The sequence below is a fragment of the Aplidium turbinatum genome, chromosome 9, assembly GCF_918807975.1.
Source record: "Aplidium turbinatum chromosome 9, kaAplTurb1.1, whole genome shotgun sequence".
Lineage (NCBI taxonomy): Eukaryota > Metazoa > Chordata > Ascidiacea > Aplousobranchia > Polyclinidae > Aplidium > Aplidium turbinatum.
Genome location: NC_137480.1, coordinates 23,922,629 through 23,947,704, shown reverse-complemented (window position 1 = coordinate 23,947,704; position 25,076 = coordinate 23,922,629). Strand labels below are relative to the sequence as shown.

At 37.9% G+C, this 25,076-nt stretch overlaps 2 protein-coding genes across 2 annotated transcripts in view; both read left to right on the top strand.

Moving 5' to 3' along the window:
- LOC145777188 (membrane-associated guanylate kinase, WW and PDZ domain-containing protein 3-like) overlaps window positions 1–7,739 on the top strand; it is a 29,908-nt gene extending 22,169 nt beyond the window's left edge. Inside the window, exons 22-26 of the mRNA XM_082588509.1 lie at window positions 491–676; window positions 1,094–1,328; window positions 1,797–1,935; window positions 2,174–2,312; window positions 5,438–7,739. Coding sequence (XP_082444635.1) covers window positions 491–676; window positions 1,094–1,328; window positions 1,797–1,935; window positions 2,174–2,312; window positions 5,438–6,207 — 1,469 coding nt within the window. The 3' untranslated portion in view covers window positions 6,208–7,739. The remainder of the gene's footprint in view (window positions 1–490; window positions 677–1,093; window positions 1,329–1,796; window positions 1,936–2,173; window positions 2,313–5,437) is intronic.
- Window positions 7,740–20,343: 12,604 nt separating this feature from the next.
- LOC145777700 (uncharacterized) lies at window positions 20,344–23,246 on the top strand. Its single transcript, XM_082589134.1, has 4 exons — window positions 20,344–20,424; window positions 20,790–20,905; window positions 21,330–21,408; window positions 21,970–23,246. Exons 1-4 carry the CDS (start codon window positions 20,367–20,369, stop codon window positions 22,029–22,031), a joined length of 315 nt encoding a protein of 104 aa, XP_082445260.1. The 5' UTR covers window positions 20,344–20,366; the 3' UTR covers window positions 22,032–23,246.
- The last annotated feature ends 1,830 nt before the right edge of the window (window positions 23,247–25,076 follow it).

The window sequence follows — 25,076 nt, the reverse complement described above, 5'->3', positions numbered from 1 at the left end:
GTTGCCAGATTTTGGAGAGTTGCCAGATTTTTTTAAATTTTTGTCTTTTTTTTATTTTTTTTAAATTTAATTTCACTTTAAAACCCTTTGACTGCCAGAGATGCATTGAGCATGTAATGTTCATGAAGATCACTGTTCCCTATAGTGTCAGGCCATTCGCGCAGTGACATGGATGCTTGCAACACTTCAAATTTAACAGTAAAAAATGCCGTGTTTTGTTTTCGCTGTGTGTGTTAAAAACAAACTGAACTGAAAAGAGTATAACCTTAGTGAAAGCACGAAAATAAAGATAAGCTGATGGGTTTAAATTTCTATTTTCTGTAATGAGATAGCCTACTTGTTAAATATTTCAAATCTGATGAGGTTATTTCGAAAACATGTCAACGGCAGAGTTGATCGTTTTCCTTGACTGACAAACTAAATTTAATCTTTATGGATTTAACGTTTTTGGTTAATTTACTGGTTTAACTAGTTTTAAAATTTCATCCAGAAATCTCAAATCGGGCACCCCGACCTGCATTGGCCAGGCCACCACCTGTAGTGCCAGTGTCCAGGCCAGTCAGTAGAGGTCCAGGGGGGCCTCTACCCCCTAACAGACAGTCCTTTGATATAGTGGTCCACCGACGGCAACACGAAGGGTTCGGTTTTGTCATAATATCTTCTGTGAAGACTCCAGGTATGTAGGCTGCGAAATACCGCTTCTGTAAAATCTTGAAACACTTGAATTCTTTTTCACCTCATCTCACTTCATTATCCTTGAAAGAAGCCAGGCTATTGAAGCAACGTGGTAAAGAGACAGCTCATTCGTTATTATCGTATTTGAAACCTAAACGATAGCATAAAATTTCATATGAGACATATGATGTATATGAACACTATAAAATATCATGTGTTTCACATATGAAACTCGAGAGATTGTGCATTGTGCAATCAAACTCCGTTTTGTCGTTTTATGAATTCCTTGTTACTTTTGACTGTCACCGCTAGGTATTTTTACAACACGAAAGTATCGGTGAAATTGTATGCCGCTGTGGAACTGGCGACGGTGTATTTCTGCTTGTTTCATAAATAAAGTAGGTTCTTATATCCTCAGGAGTTGGTGTACAAGCCCCCCACAAGATAGGAAGGATCATCCAGGGCTCCCCTGCCGCTAGGTGTGGCCATCTACACGTAGACGACCGAGTCCTAGCCATCAACAACGTGGACCTCACCCACCTCCACCATGGACAGATCGTGAACCTGATCAAAGATTCTGGATTTTCCATCACTCTCAGGGTGTTGCCAGTTGGTGATGTGGAAACGGATGGCAGCCCTGCGCAGAATAAAGGGTAACATGGCATTTGTAGAGTTGCTTTCATGACACACGGTTACAATTACATATTTAAAGAATACATCTTATTACGTTTGTCAGACGCATCGTGCTTTACTAGATGCTCGTATTCGCCAGGAACTTGTAACGAAACAGGCGTTAATCTTACAGCACACAAAGAGATGTTCGAAATGAAACTACTTCGGAACGAAGTATTTCGTTTCCCTCAAGTAGCATTCGGTTGCTACTTCTCTGCGCATGTACAACAAGACTTTCACATAATCATAGGGCAATGCAGTGCTTCCACAGAGTTCCTTTGGACTATGACGTCAGTTTTTATTGAGCTGTACTTTACGGAAACGGAAGTGCTTTACGGAAATGCTGGTGAAATATTCAAAAGGTGGTGCAGTACTGGTGAAATAGTATCCAGTGCATTGCAAATTTCAATTTTATTGGTTTTCAAAGTTTAACCCTCTGATCGTTCCAGGGAATACAAAGTGGTAGAACTGCTACGTTCCAAGAAAGGATTCGGTTTTGGGATAAGAGGCGGAAGAGAATACAACATGCCCCTTTATGTTCTGCGAGTGGCCCCTGATGGGCCGGCGGCCGAATCGGGGGAGGTTAAGGTGAGGATGGGCGGAGTTGGGCCCACTATGATGACTGATTTTCTGTATTTATTCTTGATTGCGTGTTCCTAAATACTGATTCTGCTAAAGGAAGAGGAAAATAAAATTTGCAGATGTTGGCCCAAGAAATTAAAGTCGTTGATATTTTGTGTCTCTTTTAACGAGAAATTCAAATTCCCTAGTTCTGGTTGTTGTATTTGTCGATTTGCTCAGTTTGTCAAACCTGATACGTCATCAGGTTGGCGACATTCTCATTGAAATCAATGGAAGCAGCACTGTGGACATCCCCCATGGCCAGGCGATCAACCTAATCAAACAAGGAGGGGCTGCTGTGAGGTTGCTGCTCAAACGAGGGGACGGGAATGTTCCAGAGATTGGTGAGTGACGTTTGTGATCGCATAACTTGGTCATTGTTACGTCACACAGCTCCAGCTTGTACAAGAAGGGAGTTTTTACAGCGTTGCGTGTTTGTGAGCCGGACTTCTATATAATTATTTCGATGTTTAACGTGCTCCAAACATCTTGATCGAGCGAGGAAATTTATATCACACTTTGAGGCGACCACTCACGCATTGCCACGTCATACGCTTGCGCAACAATGACCAGAACGTCATTTTTACCTTTCTGTGTCGTCGTCTATTACTGTATATGCATTTTGTGATGAGATAAATCTACTAAACGAATGACTCGGCGGCATGTTCTTGCCTGCACCAGACCCGGTTTGCTACGTTCTTCAATGATGCGATTTACGTGCATGACCACTTCCTAATTACCATGAACTTCGTAAATAACGGATTTGTATGCAACGAATGGATGTCTGACTATATTGGATGAAATTTAGTCGGCTCCATGAAATTATTTGCTTGTTATATTTATCTACAGCGTTATGTATCGATATGTGCGGATGCGTTTGGCTCTGCATTTTTTTAGAACACTAATGTACTCCAGTAATTATGTTTCAAATTGCATCCGACATTGACAGACATCTGTATTTATGCATCCATGTTAATAACAACTGAACAAGTGTATGCTTTTAACCATATCAGCGTATGAACTGTGTGTAATTCATCAACTGTATACGTTGTACAACACTACGGGGAATGTATGGATTAACTGTCAGCCTAATGGTGGCACTTCCGGCAGTGCATGCAGAGATGCCTTGCCAGCTGCTGTGCTCGTAGACACCAAGTGGCCACGAACAATTTTGCAAAGTAAAACTTGTACGAAACGACCTCATGATCTTATTAGATTACTCGTTGCAAGCACTGGGTGATCAAACATCCAAAAATCTTTTCAGTGCCCTCCTCTGAATCCAATACCTTGCTCCATTACTTGGTTGGCTGTTTAGTTCATCTTGCACTGTTGTCTTATTAACTCACAGTTTGACGAAAAAAATTGCAAAAGTAAAATTTGAAATAAAACCACTCTAATCGAGCTTACAAATACATAGGCACTGTCTTTTTGATTTAACTATTTTGTATTATATTCCGCCATTTAACTGATGATGATGATGAATTGATGAAGCGTGAACGAGATTTTTCACATTTGTGTGCAAAGTACTCATTATAATTAGCTTTTAAATCAACGATTTTGATTGGTTGTTGGAATCGCCGCAATGATTTTGATTGGTTATTGCAACAGAGCAACATAATGGAGGGCGAAGCCGAAGCATGAATAATCTGGTTATGTCATCAAATCCCTCGTTGCCATGGTAATTACCACAGTATGCTTCACTGGTGTTACTAACCTTCAACCTTGTGTTGCGTCATAGTAGATGACGTAACAAACAGAGTAGCCTGCTTGAGTTTTCTCATTTGGAAAATTTGTGGAATTCAATTATTTTGACAACAATTTGTCTTGTTTAAGAAAATTTGCCATTTTTACATCATATCAACGCGTAGCAACGTTGCAAAAAATGTAGCAATGGCAACTTTTCTTGCTGAATTGTTAATTGAACAGTGATATTCTTCACCAACGTTTCTCTTAATTCGACCGCGTGTCAGTTTATGGCCAACACGGAAACTCATCAAGCAGCTTCACCACAACTTGTGTTCATGTGGATGTTTGCATGATCTTCTCTGCATGCTTCTTCACGTTAGTGCTTGCCTGTAGTTGTAGAGTAACCTAGCTTCGGCAATGACATCCTTAGGCTGAAAGTTACAGCGAACTTCGTCATATCCATAGTGTTTACTGTTTATGCATGAATATGCTCGCTGTTATTTAACTTGGACCGGTCGTAATCAAACAGTGATTTGTGAATAGGCCGCGTAGATAAATCATGTTTTTGATTTATTTCTTGCTGCGAGGTATAAATATTATGTTGGTATGATTTTCTGAAAAAACTTTAACATGGCCAATTGGCCATAGATTTAACAAAGAAAAGCATCAGGGGCAAGAAAAAAAAAACTAATATGGATTACGAAAATATGAGAATAAAAAGAGAAACTAGCATTTTAGAAAGTGGTATTTTTATTTCGTTTTTGATAACTATATTATTTTTTCTTACCCCTTACGTTTTTCTTTGTTAAATCTATAACCAATGACCATGTTAAATCTTCTCTGATTGATAAGTAACACTAGTGGCACACTTTGCATACTGATGTTGGCACGTCGTGATGTAGTTGATCTGATTGCATACACTTGTCCGTGCACTGGTTCACTGATTCAGTCTTTATTATCTTAGCCACGTATAATGTTGCATGGACTCTGGAGGGTAGCTTTCAATCAATCAGCGTTTAGATTTTGCGTTCTCGAATGATGCACAGCATCTCATAGAATCTTTAAGATATTGTGTCCCGTTGTCAAGAGTAATTGACAACCGAACGCTATAAAGCCGGCAACGAACTTACCACGAATCTGCTTTAAAAGTGACCGAGATAATGCAAGAAATGTCCCCAGACTTCCTATGTGAACCATACAGATTTTTCCCAAATTATTCTTTTGATCTTTAAGATAGCCCCACAAACTTACGTTTCCCTTAGGTCTGTGTAGCCCCAATAGTCGTCTAACAGCAACCCGCCATGCTAAGCCCACTAGCAGCCGGGCATGAAAATGAGCACTTGACATTATGACGTCACAACAGAAGTGGATTTATATCTCTTGCAGGTTACACTGGTGCCTCCCTTTCGGTGGTTTTTCGTTGCGCAAATGGCTTTGTAGTGGAGGTAGCACTAGCATCTGCAAAATTACAAACTAATTAGCTTGAAAGGGTGTAGATTCCTTAAATTGTATTTATAACTGCTGTTTCCAAGACAATTTTCAAATTTGATTTCAATTTAGTTTTGGTTTCGCACGGGCGGCGTAAATTTATCACTTGTTCATCACGTTGTTTTGAAGCAAGGATGAGCTTTGTGATGGCATGTCACTTTTATATGGAGAGTGTCAATCAAGGAGCGGTGCTTCATTTCGTTATGATGGCGACGAAATGCTTCAACTGTGACGTGTGCGTTTATGACGTCAACAAGGTTCTGTAGTTTACCCGTTTCATTGTTTTTCTTCGCAGAACAAAAGCAAGACAGCAACCAATCTTTATCCTCCAGTGCTGTGTCCGGTAGTGACCAGGCGGGAAAGAACGGCCGACCCATGCAAAGTCCCCCAGAAAATCGTGCACCCACGCAATCTCAGCCCCCGAAGTCTCCGGTTAAATCTCTTCCTTTTGGCATGATTCAACCTCCGGCAAAACGGTCTTCGCGAAAATCACAAAGTTCCTTGCGGAAACAACGCCAAAGATCCAACTCCTCTGGGCAGGTTCTTCCTGAGGATCCCAGCTCCCCGAATGTGTCGCGTCTTCGTCGTGCGGTCACCCCTAACCCAACCCTATCCTCTAAAGAGGTTGAAGTCTCACCAACAGGAAGTGAAGTTGGAATCCCGGTTACGGCTCCTTTGGAAAACCTTAACAACCCGTCTCCCCCTCAACCAAATTGGACCAATCGGTCCCAGTCAGTGAAATCAAAGCCCCAAGCGTCCCCGAAACGGAAACGTGCCCCACCTATACCCACCAGTGTGTCAAGCCCCACGTCCACAACCAGTTCGACTTCTCCAAGCCACGCTAAAGAAAACGGAACATCAGTAATCACCAACGAAGAGAGCTCTGGGAATGATCCTTCTGGAGCATTTTCTCCTGATGTCCACAATAAATCTCCTGATGATCCGGAAGCAATTGGAGACGGCAAGGCATCCTCAGGGGAAGATGAGAAGAAAAGCAAATCGAAGCGGTCCAAGTTTGGTAAAGCGACTAAAGTTGGCCTTTGGTTGTCTCCCAAGAAGAAATGAATTTTTGTTTTTTTGTGAATTTTTATTTTACTTTTTGTATCTTGCTACCACAGAAATTACTGCAGCTTCTCTGAAACCTCTGCTTATAACGATTATTATTTTCTTACATTTTTGTTGATCGACAAGTATCATTTTCATAAACACCAAGTAAATATGTTTGTGCTCTATTGTGACGTCGCAATTTCATCATGATCTGTTGTAGTTAGAATGTTTGTCGAAAGACTACCGCCCGTCATTGGAAGTGCTTGCAACGCTTATTGGTGCTTGACAACTTTTATTTGAAATGTGGTTTGTGTCCATTCTACCGATCATGGACGGCAGTATTGTATCAGAGGCCCGTACAGTTTTCACAGCCTCACGAAAAGTTTTGAAGGTGAATGAAGTGCAGTTATTTCACCCCGAATAGTGATTTGTTGCTTACAGGACCATGGAAGAAAGAGTCCAGCTTTTCCTTGTATCTTGCGACAAACACTAAAAACATCATTTCAGTTTTGTTTCCACCCTGGCATTTGTGGACAGACGTTCCTAAGACACAACGGAAATCTTGTTTGCTCACAACCGAATGCCAACCGCCACACGCGAATGCGCAGTGGTTGCGAGAGGTTGCTGACTGGTGCTACTGCAACTGACCGAGGGAAAGCTCGATGGGTTGTGACGTATACAAGCTGCTTGTGTTATGAATCATAATGACGTGATAATGAAATATTTTGAACGGTGCTTTTGATGTTTTTTCCTGTACGGTGCGAATGTTAATTTCAGTATTATAATCAACACTTGTGGTACGTTTTGTCTTTGCTGTTGGCAAATCCTGATCAAATAACTGCCTTGAGCGTGAAACCAACTAACCTAGACAACAAAATCCGCCATTTTTACATTGATTCAACGTCTTCAGACGTTGAATCAATGTAAAAATGTCGGATTTTACTGTCGGGCATGTATATGACAATGTCTTGAAAACCTCATTGTTTTAATTTCACGATCATTCTAATGTTCTCATTTGGCCGTTTGTGTTCGATGGTCTGCGTTAATGTATGGTTTTGTTAAAAACTTTTATTTAAAATTTGTCTTTATATCGCCCTGTATTGGCTCGAAGAGAACGTGTCATTCAATTACGTATGTTATAAAAACATTAATTCAACCAATCGTAAAATCATCACCCTGTTTAAATATCAACATGCGATTGAATCTGCAATATCATTGACAACTCAAAACCATCATTGTGACTGCATTCCGTGTCATAGTTGGTGCGTTTGCCTCTACTGGCTCAAGTGATGCTGTCATGGTTAAGTGGCAATAAACGCTGTGTAGTTTTAGTGAAATGTAGCAATAATAATTCATCTGTACGCTGTTGTGAGGTCACAATGGTTACCGTGGACAACCTCAAAATTGTTTGCTGCCAACGTTTTACAATGTCACATCAAATTTCGGTTTATATCCCACTCACTTGTTGCTACACAACCTTATTTACGCGCGTATTTGTAAATCTATGATCATGTTTTTAATGAATGTTTTGTTTTATAAAAATCGATTCATTTGAATGTTGGCTGCTGAGTAAGATCATGTAGTTATGGCATTCAGAAAATCAGGTTATATAATGCTGTAGTAGATACTAATACCTGGAAAAGTTCGTCATCGTGTGAGCCTCTGGAGCCGAGGGTCTATCCTTTTACCACCCCCAGGTCTATCCTTTTACCACCCCAGATTCACGATGTTCCCGGACTACACTGGAAGGCAACGAGAGCAGCCAGTCTTTGGTTTCATCATCTAAGACGCGTAGACCTTCCACTCGGTTAGGTAGCTTGAAGATGGCACAGTTATTGATGATGTGGTTTGTAGTCTATTCTTCAGCACCACATTCACAAGAAGCGGCCATTGGTGCATGGTTGAGCGGAAAAGTTCGACGCCCGTACGAAGACGATTGAGGCGTACCCACAAAGCAGTTGGATTATTATCAATTTGAACTCAAAAATAAGAACAAGAACAACATTTTCCGATTAAAATGTCAGCACATGTCAAGTCATTTTTTACTAAAAACATTATTTCCAACCATTCCTTGTTCTTAAAGATTGCTCTGTGCATCTAACAGTCTAAATTTACTTTGATGGCAAACCGGGGGGCGTGTTGTCACAGCATGATTTCCATGTGATATTCTAACCGTAGCCTATAACCAGAGGTGGGCAAAGTTACTTTCAAAAGTAACTGAGTTACAGTTACTTGGCCAAAATAGTAACTGAGTTACCGTTACAGTTACCGATTTCAAAAATGTAACTAGTTACTTTCAGTTACTCATAAATCTCAACATAAACGCTGTAATCCAAATTTAAACAAACAATTATTTGCGGGAGGCGCATCCCTTCTCAACATTTATTAGATGTATCACGCACCCTGTGGTGCAAATTCTTTTCTAGTTACGCAGTTGCTTTTTCCTAATGTGATTTGTTTTCCGTCTGTCTGTTTTCCACACTATTGCTTATAATCGTTGCGTGTTTCTTGATGCTTATAGTCAGTTAGTTATAGTTACTTTCAAAAAGTTTAAATTTATTGCAATTTATACATATTTTCAGATTCCTGATGAGGGCTTAAGTTAAGCCGAAAACGTTTGACTGTTAAACTACTTGTAAATATGTAAAATATATTGTTGTAATGCTCAACCCTGTGGTATTGTTGTGTTTTGCCTGTCTTTGGTACAAAAAAGCAAACTCTCTCCCGAAACTATATTCCCTTTAAATGCTCGAAACAAAGGAAATAATTTGTTTTCCCTGCTATGACTTGAAGTTACTTAGACATCGACTTCCGATTTTGAATCGAGAAAACAATGATGTAGGCCTAATAAGGTTGCGAACAGTGAAGGTAACACCGAGACTCCGGGTCCTAAATACTTCAAAACTACGCTCCTGTACACCTCTGGCAGCTATATAACAAGCATGAACTGAGCTATCAAGTGTTGCCAAACACTTTTGCTAAACATTGCATAGAAAGTCACATATTGATCAATCACCAAAAGCAATTAATTTAGCCAAATCAGTTCTCAAAAAGCGCTAAAAAAAGTCAAATCGCCAAACGTCTTAAAAAATCGCCAGATTTCTGGATTTTGGCGATAAATTCGCCAATATGGCAATCCTGCTCCATAAGATCACAAAACAAGAGCGCCGCGCATGGGCAGGGCTGCTCCGATACAGCTGCGAGAAGAATGCATTATTGCGCAACGCGCAGCAAACACACATAAAGCATGACACAAACATGTGCAGAGAAATGGACGGTAATTAGAAACAGAAATTTCAATACAAAAGTAACTTGTAACTGTTGAAAAAAGTGCTAAAATAGGAACTAGTTACCGCGTTTCGTTACTTTTGGAAAATAGTAACAAAGTTACGGTACCGTTACAGTTACTCAAAAAGTAACTAGTTACTGCCCACCTCTGCCTATAACCACGACTTTTGGGGAAAGGCGTAGTGTTCTGTTTTGTCCAAGCAATGAAGATTAATAAATTTGTCACTGTGATAGAAATTATGAGGAGTGCCATTGAATTTCAGGCAAAAATAGGCTTTCTAAGTTCCAACTAAGCTAAAAAAATGGTGTGGCAACCTTTGTTAAGGTTATAAATGGTAGGCACTTTAACATAAGACAGTTTTCTGTGCGAACCAGCTACCACCATTGCGATGCGGCGCATTGGTTAAGAAAGGTAGCACAATTTTCCTTATAAGCTCAATTGATTACAGTCATTAAGATCCTTCTTGCACTCAGTTCAGTTGCAGAAGAAAAAAGAACATTAGTAGAGGGTAGGAATCGAACCCACGCAATCGAAATGACTATTCCCTTGTCCTAACCAGGGATATCTAGAGAAGGGGATATGAAGGCTTTTAATACGTCTGACAATAGAAGGGCTTCTGTTTATCGTAAATAATCTCTGTTTACCGTAAACTGACAATCGGCACTGTTAGTAGTTTAATAACTCTTGTTATGATAACCTGCATTGCGCTATCAGTATCAAGCCTGGATACTCACTGCACGCTCATGGTTACTTGTTAATTCAACTACCCGTTTATTTGCTTTAAATCTGGCCTACTGCAAAGACTTTGTTAAAAAAAAGCAGCTAACTTGTAACTTTTCAACTGTCTTTCCAAACAAGTATTCTTTAAATATGCTCTATGTAACATTTACTAACTGTCATCTGTAGCTGACTGTACCAGTTGCACAACAAAACTTTCTGCAATTGTGAAAAGAACTGCATGTTTTACGCACTACAAACTACCGCCCTGGTAGTGTCATAAGAATAAGGCAATCGCTGTAAGCCTTCGCATCCCCTTCTTTAGATATCCCTGGTCCTAACCTTAACCTATTAGGCCACGCTGCTTGTGGCGACACATTCATTTAATTTTCTTTGTATCAAAAATCTTTCGAGTAGATCGGTCAAATACAAAAAAGAAAAATGAAAAACACGAGCATTTAAGAATAAACGTACGTTGAGCTTATTATACAAAAAACTATGTAGGGGAGCGTGGGGATAATTGGGACGCGTTACAACTGGAAAACCTGCAATATTTTCCGCATTTTACATCCAGTCATGCTAACGATCACGTGTTCACGTAAACATCAGTTTCCTTTCACTTGTGTGCAGTTGAGACCATTGTTGTAGCAACTATTCAACTTTAGTCGCTGTAAGTAGTTTTTGAGTGGTAAAAGTTATTTTTTAGGCTTGGCATTATTTTGTAATAGTGCTCGAATTATAAAGGTAGGCTATATTAGTTTTAGTGAATGGGCTGTGTTGCTTCAGGTATCAGCTTGTCTTGATGGTAGTAAAGAAGTCATTCTTTTGCAAGACAAATGGTAGAACTACAAAATGGCGTATTGTCCCAGTTCTCCCCGATAGTAGTGCTTGTTCTCATCGTAGAGTTTGATCTTGAGAAAAGACACAGGAAAAAGTCTAACTCTGCAGTGTTGCTTAAACGTCTGCAAAAAAAGAAACACATCGCTTGTGATGAAAGCTCAGATGATGACAACGTTGTGACGGTCAAGGCGGATAGCAAAGATGACGAACTTGAAAAAAGTGAAGATGAATCTTTAGATCCAATTTATTTAGGAGGTGTGGATTCAAATGCCTTGCAAATGGAGTGATATGTTTTTGTAGAACTTAAAATAGAGAAGGCTCCCAATCCTGTATTATATGTGGCTCAAGTTGAGGAAACATCTATTAAAGATGAAGAGATGATGGTTAAGTTTTTAAGGAAAACTAGTAAATTCAACAACAAATTTGTTCATCCGCAAGTCCCTGACTCCCACCCTGTTTCTCCACTTGATATTATCTCTCTCCATTTTTTCAAAGTCATATATTTATCCATTCTTCCAAAGTCATCTTCGAAAGGAACAACACTTTGTAGGCTACCAAGGACAGCATAATATTTGCCGTCAAGTTTGGAGATCTTGATATTCGTTAAAAGATCGAAGATATTTTTTCACAAACATGTTTGAAACATTGCAGTTCTATAGTGTGATTCTGACTGTTAACATCATTTTCGTTATTTGAGTTTGTTATTATTGTAATAAAACTAAAAGACAAGTTTCAACAGCAAAATTTTTGTGCATTCTTTGTATTGCCCATTTCACCCCAAGGTGTCCCACTTCTCCTAACAATGTGTCCCAGTTCTCCTGCACGTGTCCCATATATACTAATTTGACTCAATGCTTTCAAATTCAAACCATTAATTTTTCTTTAAACCTATGACTTCATGCAATCCAAGATTGATGAAAGGCATCAAATGCCACAAAATACAAGCGCTAGTAATAAAATCTCGGGAAGCAAAAATCGTAATTTGCGTTTTTCTGAACCCTTGAAATTTTGTCCCACTTATCTCCAGTCTCCCCTACAGTTCTTCGCTTTTAAATAAAATGAAGTGAAGTGTTCGCAGCAACGACAGTGGTGCAGTTTTAAAATGGGAATGGATAACTGATGTGTTCAGGAATATACACTAAGTTAATTATTGTTTTAGCATGATATTAAAGTGATGATCATAAATGATGAAAAATTCGTTTGAGAACAAGAAAAAAATTAAATTTACGATATGACCACATTTTACTCCTACTCAATCTTTCCGCTTGAGGCCACACAACAAGAAAATTATTGGCCCCAAAATGTATTGGACATTATCAGACCTAAAAGCAAACTCAGATTTACCAGAAGAAAAACAATAAATCATTCCACCATCTTGTAAAAGCAACAGATTTCAGACCACTAAAACAACTTGAAACTTTCCCGCTTAAGAAATCTTTTAGAAAGAGTGCCATTATTTTTTGTTTTGTATACCTATAAGTTTCATGTTATAAGTATTAACATGTTGAGGTTTTTTGAAAGTCTGTTTTATTAAATTGTTATTTTTGCCGTTTCTTTCAAGGAAACGTGTCCAATGTCTAATCATCTTCTTCTCTGGGTCCTCCATTGAGCGAGACCATCGCTGTAGTTTGTCGTTGTATAATGACTTATTATAGTTTGTAGGCTATCACGTGGAATGGCACTGCGTCTTCAATGTCAGTAATGGCTTTATGTCATAACATAGAAAGCTTAGAGTCTTTTTATCGTGCTACTTTTTCCAATCTTTGTCATCTGTATCCAAATTTCTCGCTACTGTTGTTGCACAATTGTTTGTTTGTTTGTTTGTTTATCTTTATCCTGCATTGCGGGAAAGCGGACTTGAGCGCTATGCATCGGTGTACGCCTTCCGACATACACCTGACCCACGCTGCAGCCGACGGCAATGTCTGTTTCCGGTTGTCTACTCTACTTATGACTTCAATTTGGTACTACCCATTACTCGAAATCGATCAGTGGGTAGAGGCAATTATCGTAAAGTTTCTTGCCCAGAGAAACAACAGCAAGTGCGGGTGGCTGTAGTCGAACATGCAGGCTCTCGACTGCGAGCCCAACGCGCTAACCACTCGGCCAGTGCTGCCGACGTTGGTTCAAGTTCAAGTTCATTCCAACGACGACGTTGGAATTGTTGGTTCAAGAAGCCAAATGATTGTACGCATTAGCACCGCACAGTAGCCTCCTGTAGGTTCCGCCTGTCGTTAGAAAATTTCCTGGTAATAAGGTAATTTAAAATAAGTGTTTAAAGCAATTTATCTTTATGGTTACTTGTAAATAGATTTTAAACATTAGACTTTAACATTTTCCGCCATGACATATCGTGATCGTATCACTGGTTCAACCATCCTGGTTTGGAGATAGCCTACTGTGATAATAAAGTTGTTTAGCCATTCAAGATTGTTTGCCGACAACGGTCGAAGTGATATGACTTAATTCGGTTGGATTAAACCGGTAGTGGGTTCAAAGAGAGAAATTTGGTGATTGGAGTCCGAAAATCCGGCACAAAATCTTATTTTTCTCTTGAAGAAAACTTTTTGTTTCCTTCAGGAACATTAAAGTAAATAGGCTACAGGAACCAGTGTGTTCAATGTTGGGTTAGGTTTCAGATTAGCAGAGATGACTCATGATTAGCACAGATGATTAGCACAGTTACAAAGCGACCGGGAATGGAGAAATGTGTCAAACTTTTTGTGAGACAAGATCCGCCCAATAAGGGAATAGGCAATGTGATTGTGATGTAACAATACGAATATCTCGCACTCAATAAAATGGCACGACAACAGTGCTAAAAATCGAGTAATATTTAATGGGCATTTTCAGATTTTTTGAGCAATTTTAGAGTAAATTTTATGTGTCTAAATTTATGGAAAAAATACTTACGCTACTAGTCAGGTTCGTTATAATTTCGTTTAAAAATTTTGGAGATTAGCAAACCTATACATTTTCGGAAAGGTTAGACCATGAGGAATCCGAAAAACGTTGATTACATTTGCAGAGATGTTCCCATGGCCACCATTTTGAAATTTCAAAATGGCCGCCGCAAAATATACATTTTGATATATCTTGGCTCCTAATGAACTTAGAAACTTTATCAAACATGCTAATTCTATGTTTTAAGGGTCAAAAAATCCATTAGAAGCATTAACATTAGACATTAACATTAGAAGACATTAACATTAGACATTAACATTAACATTAGAAGCATTAACATTCTTAGTGCAGCCATCACAGCATGCAGCTCACCCAGTCTGGAAACAATTTCTCTTTTCAAGTCGAGCCGTGCGTCTAGCAACTGCACTGCCTTTTCGTAGAGGGCCATGTCGAAGGTTATCACAGTTGGGTACCCCTGACCAACGACTAATCTCTTCAGCTGGGATACTTGTAGAATCACAGTACGGACAAATACTTTTCTGTTGGCGGACAAATACGACATAACACTGTATATAAGTAGTAATGTAACGAAATATAATTTCGACGACCATTTTGAAAACCAATATGGCGGATAATTGCAAAGTGGTTCACGCTAGGTATCTAGGTATGCTTCTAATGGGTTTCTTGACCCTCAAAACATAGAATTAAAATGTTTGATAAAGTTTCTAAGTTCATTAGGAGCCGAGATATGTCAAAATATATATTTTGTGGCGGCCATTTTGAAAATTCAAAATGGCGGCCATGCGGACATCTCTGCAAATGTAATCAACATTTTTCGGATTCCTCATGATCTAAGCTTTCCGAAAATGTATAGGTTTGCTAATCTCCAAAAATTTTGAACGAAACTTTTTTTTTTGACATAGTGAACCTGACTATACTGTAAATGTTAATTATTTTAAAGTTTGAAAATGCATCGCCGGCCGTACCAAACGTCCTCGCGGGCCGCGTGTTTAAGATCCTTGCTCTATAGCCTGTTTCACCCTTATTTGGAATCATCAAGAGGCCCTTATTCAAATAGAATTTATGTGATTTGCTTTGTTTGGCTTTTTGCTTGGTATTCAGCACTTTATTGTAGTATCAATAGCTTTTGTTGTTTGATTTTTTTCTCCTTGATATTTTTGCTTTACATCAAGAAAGCTATGGGGAAAATCTACTTTTTTACCCAACTCTTTAGGCAAGCATGCAGACAAACATGAAGAAAATTTAAACGTACCAAGCCCTTCTCTAAGGACTTTAACTACCGGTGCTTAAATATAATAACCATGATCAGATATGCCACTCGAAGAACTCTTGCCTTTGAAGAACTGTTTTTGTGTGGATACAAAAAATAAAACAACACTTTTTATCTTACATCTTCTGCTTGCTTTGTGACTTGGTGACAAATCACGTGCACGAAAGCAAGGCCCCACTCGTTTTGGTGTAGAAAATCAAAGCTGGTAAACTTGTGGCTTTTGGAAAGTTCAAAAATATTTGCACGCATAAAAATGATATCCGGCCCATACCAACTGGAAACTTCGAGAATAACTAATCTGGTTAGTTGACGAAGCCATTTGGTTTCTCCTACTTGTTTTAGAACGTGCACTCGAATGAGTCCGCCCCGGTGCTCAGTTAGTAAAGCGCACGACTTCATGAGCAAGCAACTCTACGTATGTCGGTCCAAAATCAATCGAAAGGCTAAAACAAGAAGAACTCACTACTTTAGCTAATTTTCCGGACCCAAGCTATTCTTTCAATAGTGCTGGGTTGCAGATCAAGTTGAATTATTTATCTAATCGTCTCCAACTTGACTTGCAAGGACGAGATTGGCCAGAAATGTTAATGTAGCGCGCTATCAACGTCTTGACTCGATTGCATAACAAATCCACAAATACAAAAGAAGCATTTTGATTGACATGTTCCGTTAATCACCGTGCGACAGCGTACACCGTGGAGCAAAATATCTCAGATGTTACTCATATGATATTGACATTAGTATAATCTCAATTTTCTGCATACCCGATTAGCCAACTGATAGCACACAACTTTTAAAGAAATGGACTTTAGCCCTGTACCAAACGTACAGTTTAAAAACTTGTCCCTTTTCTTTTTTATCCCGAGCATAAATAAGAAAACGTTTATTGCACATACAAACAAAAAAAACGTGACAAAAAGCACTTAACTAATTCCATCTTGAACTCCACACCAAAGACCGGGATCTACAAAATATAAATTTCAATAGATTGAACATTATTAGAACAACAATCACATACAGTAGATGGAAACAAGTAAAGGACCAAAATCCTTTCCTAACTAAATGTTGATTGATGGAATCTTTATCGTCGGACTGGGAAAGCTTCTTGCAAAGCTTAATCCTGGCAATTTCGCATGCTTGTAGAGGCTTTGAATCACTGACGCAGACCCGGTCACTGAGATTGACAGAGTGAAGTTTCCGATTGTTGAAGTCTTGTTACCCGGGAATTATTCCATCCATTAGATGCCGCTGAATGGAGAGCAGTTCTTAACGTGCGTTTCTCAAGCGCACAACCCGAGAGTCGAACCAGCGCCACTTGATTTTGAACTTTCTTCGTTCCAGAAGTGACGCGCTAACCAACTGAGCTATCGGGGCGACCATGTTCTCCATAAGTTGCAAGCAAACATTAAAAACATCCATCAGTTGATAAAGGTGATAAAGAGTCGGACTTCAGCTGCAGATATGAAACCGTCATCTTGAAAGTTCTTACTTAAAGTCTTAAATAAACTGTTAAAACGCTTTGAAAAGGATAGTTCCCTCGGCCTCACGGATTTATTTAAAAAAAAATTAAAGTTTAATTCTGTTCGAACAAGGTTACCAAATAAGTCGCCTATTAGATGGTGACAGTTTATCAAATAAACTCCATGAATAAACTATATCTAAAACTGAATATGGCTTGTGTTATTAATTGCACTAATCCGATTAACATTAAACTTTGATTTGACTGATTCTTATTTGATTCGTGTAACCTTTTCTACAAGTTGTAGCTAATTTACATAAACTTAAATCAACTGATGGAATTTTCAATTTTAAATGTTTTCTTTGCAAAGGAATCACCGATGGGATCATTTTACAGCTCACGCAATACGCGTTTGGCTTAAAAAAATAGAGAAAAACCAATCAAAATATAGTAAGATCAACAACAAAAAATATTTACATGTTAGTTATAATACTTAGTTTAGAACAAACATGGTTTAGTTTTGTTTAACTGACCCGCCGAACTGTGCAAAATATCTAAAATCTACACTGAATAAAAATCCTATCAAAAGTTCGCGCTTATATTCTATAATTATTTTTTTAAAACATCTGTTTTTGAAAGATGACTTAGACCTGTGACTTTGTGATAAAATAATGAGCTTTTTTCCACAACCCATTGGTCTGCAACGACTGAACGCGGCAATTGTTGCATACAGCTGGATATATCACACCCACTCTGTTGAATCGCTACCACAGGTTGTAGACTGTAGTGTTGAGCAAACGCTCAAGGTGGCTATCCACCCGGCGAGCATCTTTTCTCAAAGTCACCTGGCCCTTTCTTAAACAAGTTTGGTGACCCCTGCCTTACACCTAGCCATGGCCACCTAAAGATACGGCCTAATTTGTTACATTTTGCAGAAATTTCCAGGTTTTTCTAACTTTGGGCGAACGTTTAAATAATTTTTTCTAAAAATTAGATTTTTAAGCTTTCTTTATTCCTTTCCCCAGATGACACAATAGGTTTTAACATTTTCACATGTTGAAAAACAAAGAAAATTTGATTTCGAAAATTTTAGTCAGACTGTTAATTTTCAATAACAGTCTGATTTTGCGTTTTTCAACTTACTTTTTCTCATTTGCTACTGCTTCCCCAAGGCAACAAAAAAGTTTTATGTCATTAGAAAACCGCAAAAAGTAAAAACATCTCAAAAAATGTCAGTCAAGCACTAGCAGTAGCTGTAATCAAAATCTGCAAAATGTGACAAATCAGGCCGCATCTCCAGGTGGCCATGACCTAGCCTATCCTATTTGACTTCACTACCTCGCCGAACAATCTCTATGAAGGGCACATTTGTTCTGCATAATCTCGTCATAATGGCCGGTTCCAGCACACAAAAACAGATTATTTAGAATACGTTTCCACTAAAATCAACACATATAAATAAGAAAAGAATATTCTTATGGAGTTTAAATTATTCCAGATTTTCAAACGTTTTCAGTAGCAAGTTTGCAAAAGTATAAAACATTTATTGGACTACGTTTTAAAGTGTTTGTTGTTTGTCTTTCTTGATTTTACATGTATGGTGATTACCATCTGGCTGTTTGAAATCTATAAGCCATGCAAATGTGGGCCTAAGCATACCGCAATGGAAATGGCAACTTGTTTTTGAAACAAAGTTTCCAAGAAAAAATGGCTCCAAGTTTATAAAAGAGAAGCACCTGGTCAAACTGTGAATTTAAATGAATGTGCAGAACTGCAGATACAAACTTGAACACGCAGTAGGTGACAAGTGGTTACATCTTGATGCACCCGCCCTGACACTGTCTGCTTGGTACAATGTTGAGAGCAACGTCTATCTTTGCATTAGTTGCAACGTTTTATAAAAGCAATCATATTGCTGAGAGTGTTATTATAAGTTGGCATTAGTTGAATAATATCATTTCTGTTGCTATAATATTGTTAGTGTTGTTAATTCTATCTGTGTGGGAAGACACACATACATTTAACAAACAGTGTGGTCGCCTATATAGTGTATGCATCATATTTCCGACAATAACCTACTGTGCGTATTAAAATTAAATTGCTTCTAGGCTACACTTGAAACGTTTTAATTAGAATTCTTTAAACCGTGGACTTAATGTAAGCTACGAAGATTGCTATGTAAGATAGATTGGAAGACAAACAGCAAGTCCACGTAGAGTAGAAATGTTAGAGGTCAAACAACTTCATTGCGTTGCTTTAAAAACATAGCACGTAGCATCGCAGCAGCAGGAAACTTGCATATTTTACTCTGAAAAATTCCCAAAAAATAGGCATAACATTTTTACTGATATGTATCAACAAAGGTGATACTACAGTCTGCGGTTTGTTCCTGAATAGCGTATTTATAAAAAGAGGAAGATGTCCCCTCATTGGTATAGTTGAACAGAAAATTGTGACACCCATGCGAAGCCTGCCTCAACAAGGACAAGCTGATAGGAAGAATGTATGGGTTGAGGAGAAAACGTTGAGGAAGCCGCACTTTTCTAGGACAGCTGCTCTCCATTCACCAGCACTAAGAAGATGGAAGACTCCACAAGCAACGAGCCTTCAACGACAAGCGAAAATTTTAGATTGTCAGCCTTAGCGATTAAAGAAGAGAGTCAGTGGTTCAACGAATCATGAATTTTCGGAACTACCTGAATTGAGTTTCAAATTAAAGATATTTAAACACAATTTATTATTATAATAAAAAAGGGGTTTCTGCTTTGAGAAATTTTCACATTATTTTTGTTTTAAAGGCGACATTTCAAATAGGGGTTTAGGACTTTGGAGATTCGCACGATACGCTGTACTTCATGGAGCGGTCGCGACAAGTATGTGCCACGAGTTTCACATGAAGATCTGAATGAGTTTCCAAAATAGCATCATAATTCTGAGTAGATACATCATGCAAGTCAACATATCAATATCTTAGAAACTATCTGCTCGAGAATTTAATTTTGTTTCTTTCGAACAAAATACGCATTGTCAGGATATAAATGCACAACTTCAAAAACATCGGCTAGATATACAGTATACTGTGTATATTCAAGTCACAAGTAACAGAGTTGATTGTCGCAATATGTAGGCCTGATATTTTTTTGTTTTTATTACATTTTCAGTTTTGTCGGAAGTGTTGCTTTATTCAACGCCGTTTTATCTACGATACAAACAAATCAAAAGCATTGTTTTTCAAATACGTACAACCCATTTTTGTATCCCAATCTGACCGAGCAAGTCGAATTAGACACTGATGTGTGATGAAAATATGAAAAAAGATTTTTAAAACGGTATCACTCGACCGTTTACAAAGTTTCTAATAGATGAAGATTCGCACGTTTACATGAAAACCCCGCCGCAGGTAATGAATTGGCTTCAACATCGAATGTGCTGCGAGTGCCAGATCTTTCGCGATTTCATTATTTCAAATTGCTCAAAGGCAGTCACGCTGCTGTGGTTCAGTTCAGTTGTTGTTCAAGCAAAATTGGAAAAGTTGTTAATTTATTTACTTCTTCAAAATAAGCTACTGTATTATTTAAGAAAAAACTTGATTAAATTTACCTTAGTAACATTTAACGTTTTGTTGGTTTGGCACAAGGACAGGCATTAAAAACTTTTTGTGTAAACAAAAACTGAATATGAAGATTGCATTGTTGGTGTTACTTTTAGCATTGTTTGTGTTTGTTGACGTCACAGGTGAGTTTTTAAGTGAAGTTCTTTTGTCAACGTATTGTTTCATCATAGTTAGTAACAAATGTGCAGTTTGCAAAGATTTGTTTCATCATAATAACAATTTTCTTGGGTAGCTTCAAAGATCGAGGCTCCCTGCGTTGCGATGCGACATTCGACGATTGGCTAAGAGAAAATAATGGCATTACGTTATTTTTATATATAAAGGTTACTATGGAAAACACAAACTCTTCATCGCCAAATATAAATAAGATGGTTTATTATAATAAATAATAACTGTCGTATTTTTCTGAAGTACCTTCAAGAATATACTCTTTAAAAAAAATCAAAAAGTTTAAAAACGCTAATAAACGCTTTCAAATATATTTTAGTGACCCGCAGCATTAAACAAAGCGATTTGCAAGAACTAGACTTGATGCTGCATACCCGGTTAGCAAGAAGCTCATTTTTTAGGAAAAGCAAAAGAAAGAAAGTTAAAAGAATCAAAGTAAGTGCTGCAATTGAATGTTTATTTAAATTGTTTATTAAAAATAGCGTTTTGTAACATTTTGTGCTGCTGCGCGGCAACATCATCTGCACTGTAGTAACAAAGGATCAACTGTGGCTGCAAAAGGTTTCTGGCGCTTGTACTGTAATCAAATAGTCATTTCATGTAAGAAGAAACTGTATTTAAACAACTGCCATAATTATCGTTTTTTGTTGTCCGTTCAAGTGGTTTTTTATGTTGTCCAAGAACTTTGACACTTAAAAAATTAGATTTTAAATATTTTGGGACTAACTATTGGATTACTTCTTATACGGTAGACTACACGTTCACAATTTATTGATTGAAGCAATTTCAATTATTGACTATTATTATAATATAATTTTAATATGACGAAATAAATGTCTCCATTATTGCACAATTTCAGGTCAGTTGTGCCGCCTATTGCCGAATGGATATCCACACACACACATATGCCGGGAAGTGTGGCAAAAAGACAAGGAAACGTAAGATTATGTAATATAGCTATAGATACTGACAACAAAACCTTTCATGAAAGATAAAAACATCAATTAGATCAATTTGAACGTCAATACTTGCTTCTTTTTGATTTTTGTTTTCTATCTCGAGTTTTAGATTGATCGCCATTTTGCTTTCTCAGTTGGAAACGGTCCCATTCGTTAGCTGCTCACCTGGGCAGTACTAGACTAAACTACGTTTGAAATTGATATTTGTTATTTATTTGCATCTACTGTATTTAACTTTATAAGTTATTTTTATTTTTATATTATTTTTTATGTTGGGTGAAAATACTTCAATTTTTTTTGATGCAATTTGTGAGAATTCATTTATTTGTAGACTTTGTGCTTAAATTAAAAATAATAGTTTACTTCGGTTTATATGTCCAAATGGACTAAGACTAATCTTCATCAACTTAGAAAAGCGTTTAATTTTTTTGTCTGGAGATCTTTGCGCACTTTGTCGTTCTGATTTACTTTTTATTGCATCCACAAAAACATGTTTCAACTCATGCTGGTTATTTAGATAAAAACATTTTTATTTTTCAGGCATTTGCCATGTATGCCGTGTCCTGTTGGATTGTGGGAAGAAAGGAAGTGACGCATTCTGAGAAACGAAACAAATTTTGAGGAAAATCTTCAAATACAAAGATTAGAACTCAAAGCGCAAACGAGAAAAAAAGAGTTTGCAAATGGAAAACTATGAGCTTCCTGGTAACAAATTCCCCTTTTAACATGGATTCAGCGTCCAACGACGTATTAACAGTGTAAAATGGCGGATTTGTGGGTTGAGAGGGTCTCCTTGGGCTTTTATCCTTTTATTCAAACTACCCTTTGCATTTTAACAACTACTTTGTTCTAATCTTTTATACCTGGGAACTTTGCGCATCTATTTACAAAAAAACAAAACAGTTGCAGTGTGTTGTAAAACTCTTAATTCTCTCTTCTGATTGGTTGTGTTTAATTGATCTTGCGTGCTCTGTACACAGTCAACGTGTTGGCTTCTGGCGTGATTCGCGAAGCTCTTGTTCACATTTCTCTTTGTCCACTTTTCAGTTGTGTTGTGAGGGTTGTGTAAAGTTTAGGTGCTTACTTTATATTTATGTTTAGCTATGTTTTATAAAGCCTTTGTTATGGCAACCGTATTAAGTAAATAAAATATGTCCCAGTGCTTAGGTGGGACTGGGACACAGGACTGGTCCCAGTGCTAAAGGGTGGAGTGATGCAGGGCAATTTGTATCTCAGTCTAAAATACATACCTAGCCAGAAAAACGTGTTATTTTTACATTGATTTTGCGTGTGCAAGTGTTGTTCTATGGGAAAATATGCGATTGTGGTCATTAGGGCTTGCAGCCAAAGTATTTGTTCTCTATCTACAGACAATGTATCTGCTGCTGCGCATCAAATTATTAAGTTTATAGAATTATAGACTATATGACGTCATAATAGAACCAATACATGCTCGTTATGTTGAAGATATTTATTCATAAAAGTTGTTTTCTGGCAGAAAAGCTATCTGGCAGTACTAATTTTTGTATGCTCTCGTATTTTTAAAATCATTGTTTATGCCAAATGTTGCCCTTTAAAAATCTTTCTAATTTTATTTTGTACATAGACAATTGATATTCTGGAAATAAATGTAACATCGTTGTGACATCATCACTCCGGAAAAAAGTATTTTATCTTTTAAATCCTTTTTTACAGTCTTTATATTTTATATAGTTTTGTAAATAATTAATGAAAAACAATAGTAAGTAAATTTTAAAGATTTGGCTGTTATTAAAAATACTTAAAACTTGAAACATTACGATAATATAGTGATTATATATCGCCACGTTCATAGTTTAGGCTAAACTGTGCTCTTGAGCGTTATACAAAACAATAGTGATAACGCCATTCATTTAGTCACAGTGTTCAGTAAAATAAAATAGAATTACTTTGAATGTGAAACACAAAGCGTGCATGAAATCATAGTAAAGTAAAGAAACAATTTTTATATTTCTGCTGTTACTTTTTTATATCAACATTGCAACTATTGCTAGAAAAGTTGCTCGATTTCCCTTTTTTTTCGAATGACTATTTCTGCTGAATGTCGTCACAATGATTTTATCAATGAGGCATCACAACCATAAATTTTCTTTAAAATTCACTGAAATCCGAGCTTAACTTTTGCGTTAAACGGATTAGACACGATCGGTATTTAAACCAGCATTCATGATTGGCGTCCAAAAGTGTGGTTTACCACATCCTTGGACTTTGAATTGGTTGTACGTGGTACAACAGGTTAAGCGCGTTACATTCAACGTAATGTCAACATTAGCATCTGCATCAATCTCAACAATTGAACAGTCAAGACAGTAAAAAAGCGCCGCGGGTTCAATACCATCCGCGTTAGTTGATTGAAAACAATCAAGCCGGATAATCCAAAACTATTTTTTATTCCAAGTTATCAACCTAAAAGTGTGTGTAGGCCACCAGGCAGGGGCGCCGGAAGCGGGGGGGCAGGGGGGGCGGCCGCCTCCCCTGCCCTCAATTTTTCTGCAGATGGAGGGGCAGGGGGCGAATGGTGCCCTTTTAAATTCATGTAAGCTACTGCACATTTTGCAATATAACAATTTCTGTTATTCGCTTTTAGCCTAATTATAATCTTTCATTTTTGTATCAAAATGATATATAGGCTACGGCACAAAATTTTGCAACACAGTACAGGCCTTAAAACTCGTTTTTTTTCGGCAACCATCGTGGCCTACCGGGAGCTCCTTCTCGGCGGCCAAATCTGCGTGCTTGGAGGCCAAAATACAAAATAAAAATAACGACAGCACAAGTAAATAGAATTAAACTTGAAACAATGCAAAAATGATCACTTAGCGTTGTTGAAGTCTGGGCCTGGGTGACGTCCTACAATAGAATCGTTGCACCACACAATAACTGCTTTATCGGGATTGTAATCCAGTACTGCGGGACCATCTAACGACACTCGCATGAGTGCCTCCAATGTGGCTGATTTTAAAGAAGTTCGCCACTCCCCTAGAATTCTGTTTAGCAACGAAAAATAACGTTCGACATGTGTTGACGATGACGGCAAGGTAATAAAATAAGTATTTCAATGATGTGAAGGACATTACTAAAAGAAGCATAATTTTTGCAAAATATGATCAAAAAATGTTTTCCCCTCGGATGTCAACTAACCTAGTTCTCCTTTTTAATGTCCGACAACATCGAATCGACATAAAAACGACAATATTGCCAGCCGATGTAAATTAGCACTTTGGATTAAGACTTTGTTAAAATAAACGTCGGAAATTACAAACAAGACTTATAGCTGGTGATCGCAGCTGGATATATTCCATCAATAACAAATATTAATATTCCCGCACAATGCAACAGTAGCGATTATGACGCGCTGACCTAATTGATTGATTGATTGATTGATTCAATCTTTATCTTCGGACTGGGAAAGCTTCTTGCAAAGCTTAATCCTGGCAGTTTCGCATACTTGTAGAGGCTTTGGATCACTGACGCAGGCCCGGTCACCGAGATTGACAGAGTGAAGTTTCCGATTGTTGAAGTCTTGTTGCCGGGGAACTATTCCATCCATTAGATGCCGCTGAATGGAGAGCAGTCCTTAACGTGCGTTGCTCAAGCGCACACCCCTA

Bases quoted from the DNA above. Each gene is read 5' to 3' on its own strand.
- LOC145777700 (XM_082589134.1), top strand. From the start codon at position 20,367: ATGAAGATTGCATTGTTGGTGTTACTTTTAGCATTGTTTGTGTTTGTT. The intron at 20,425-20,789 runs GTGAGTTTTTAA...AATATATTTTAG, and splicing joins TGTGTTTGTTGACGTCACAG to TGACCCGCAGCATTAAACAA. The intron at 20,906-21,329 runs GTAAGTGCTGCA...GCACAATTTCAG, and splicing joins AGAAAGTTAAAAGAATCAAA to GTCAGTTGTGCCGCCTATTG.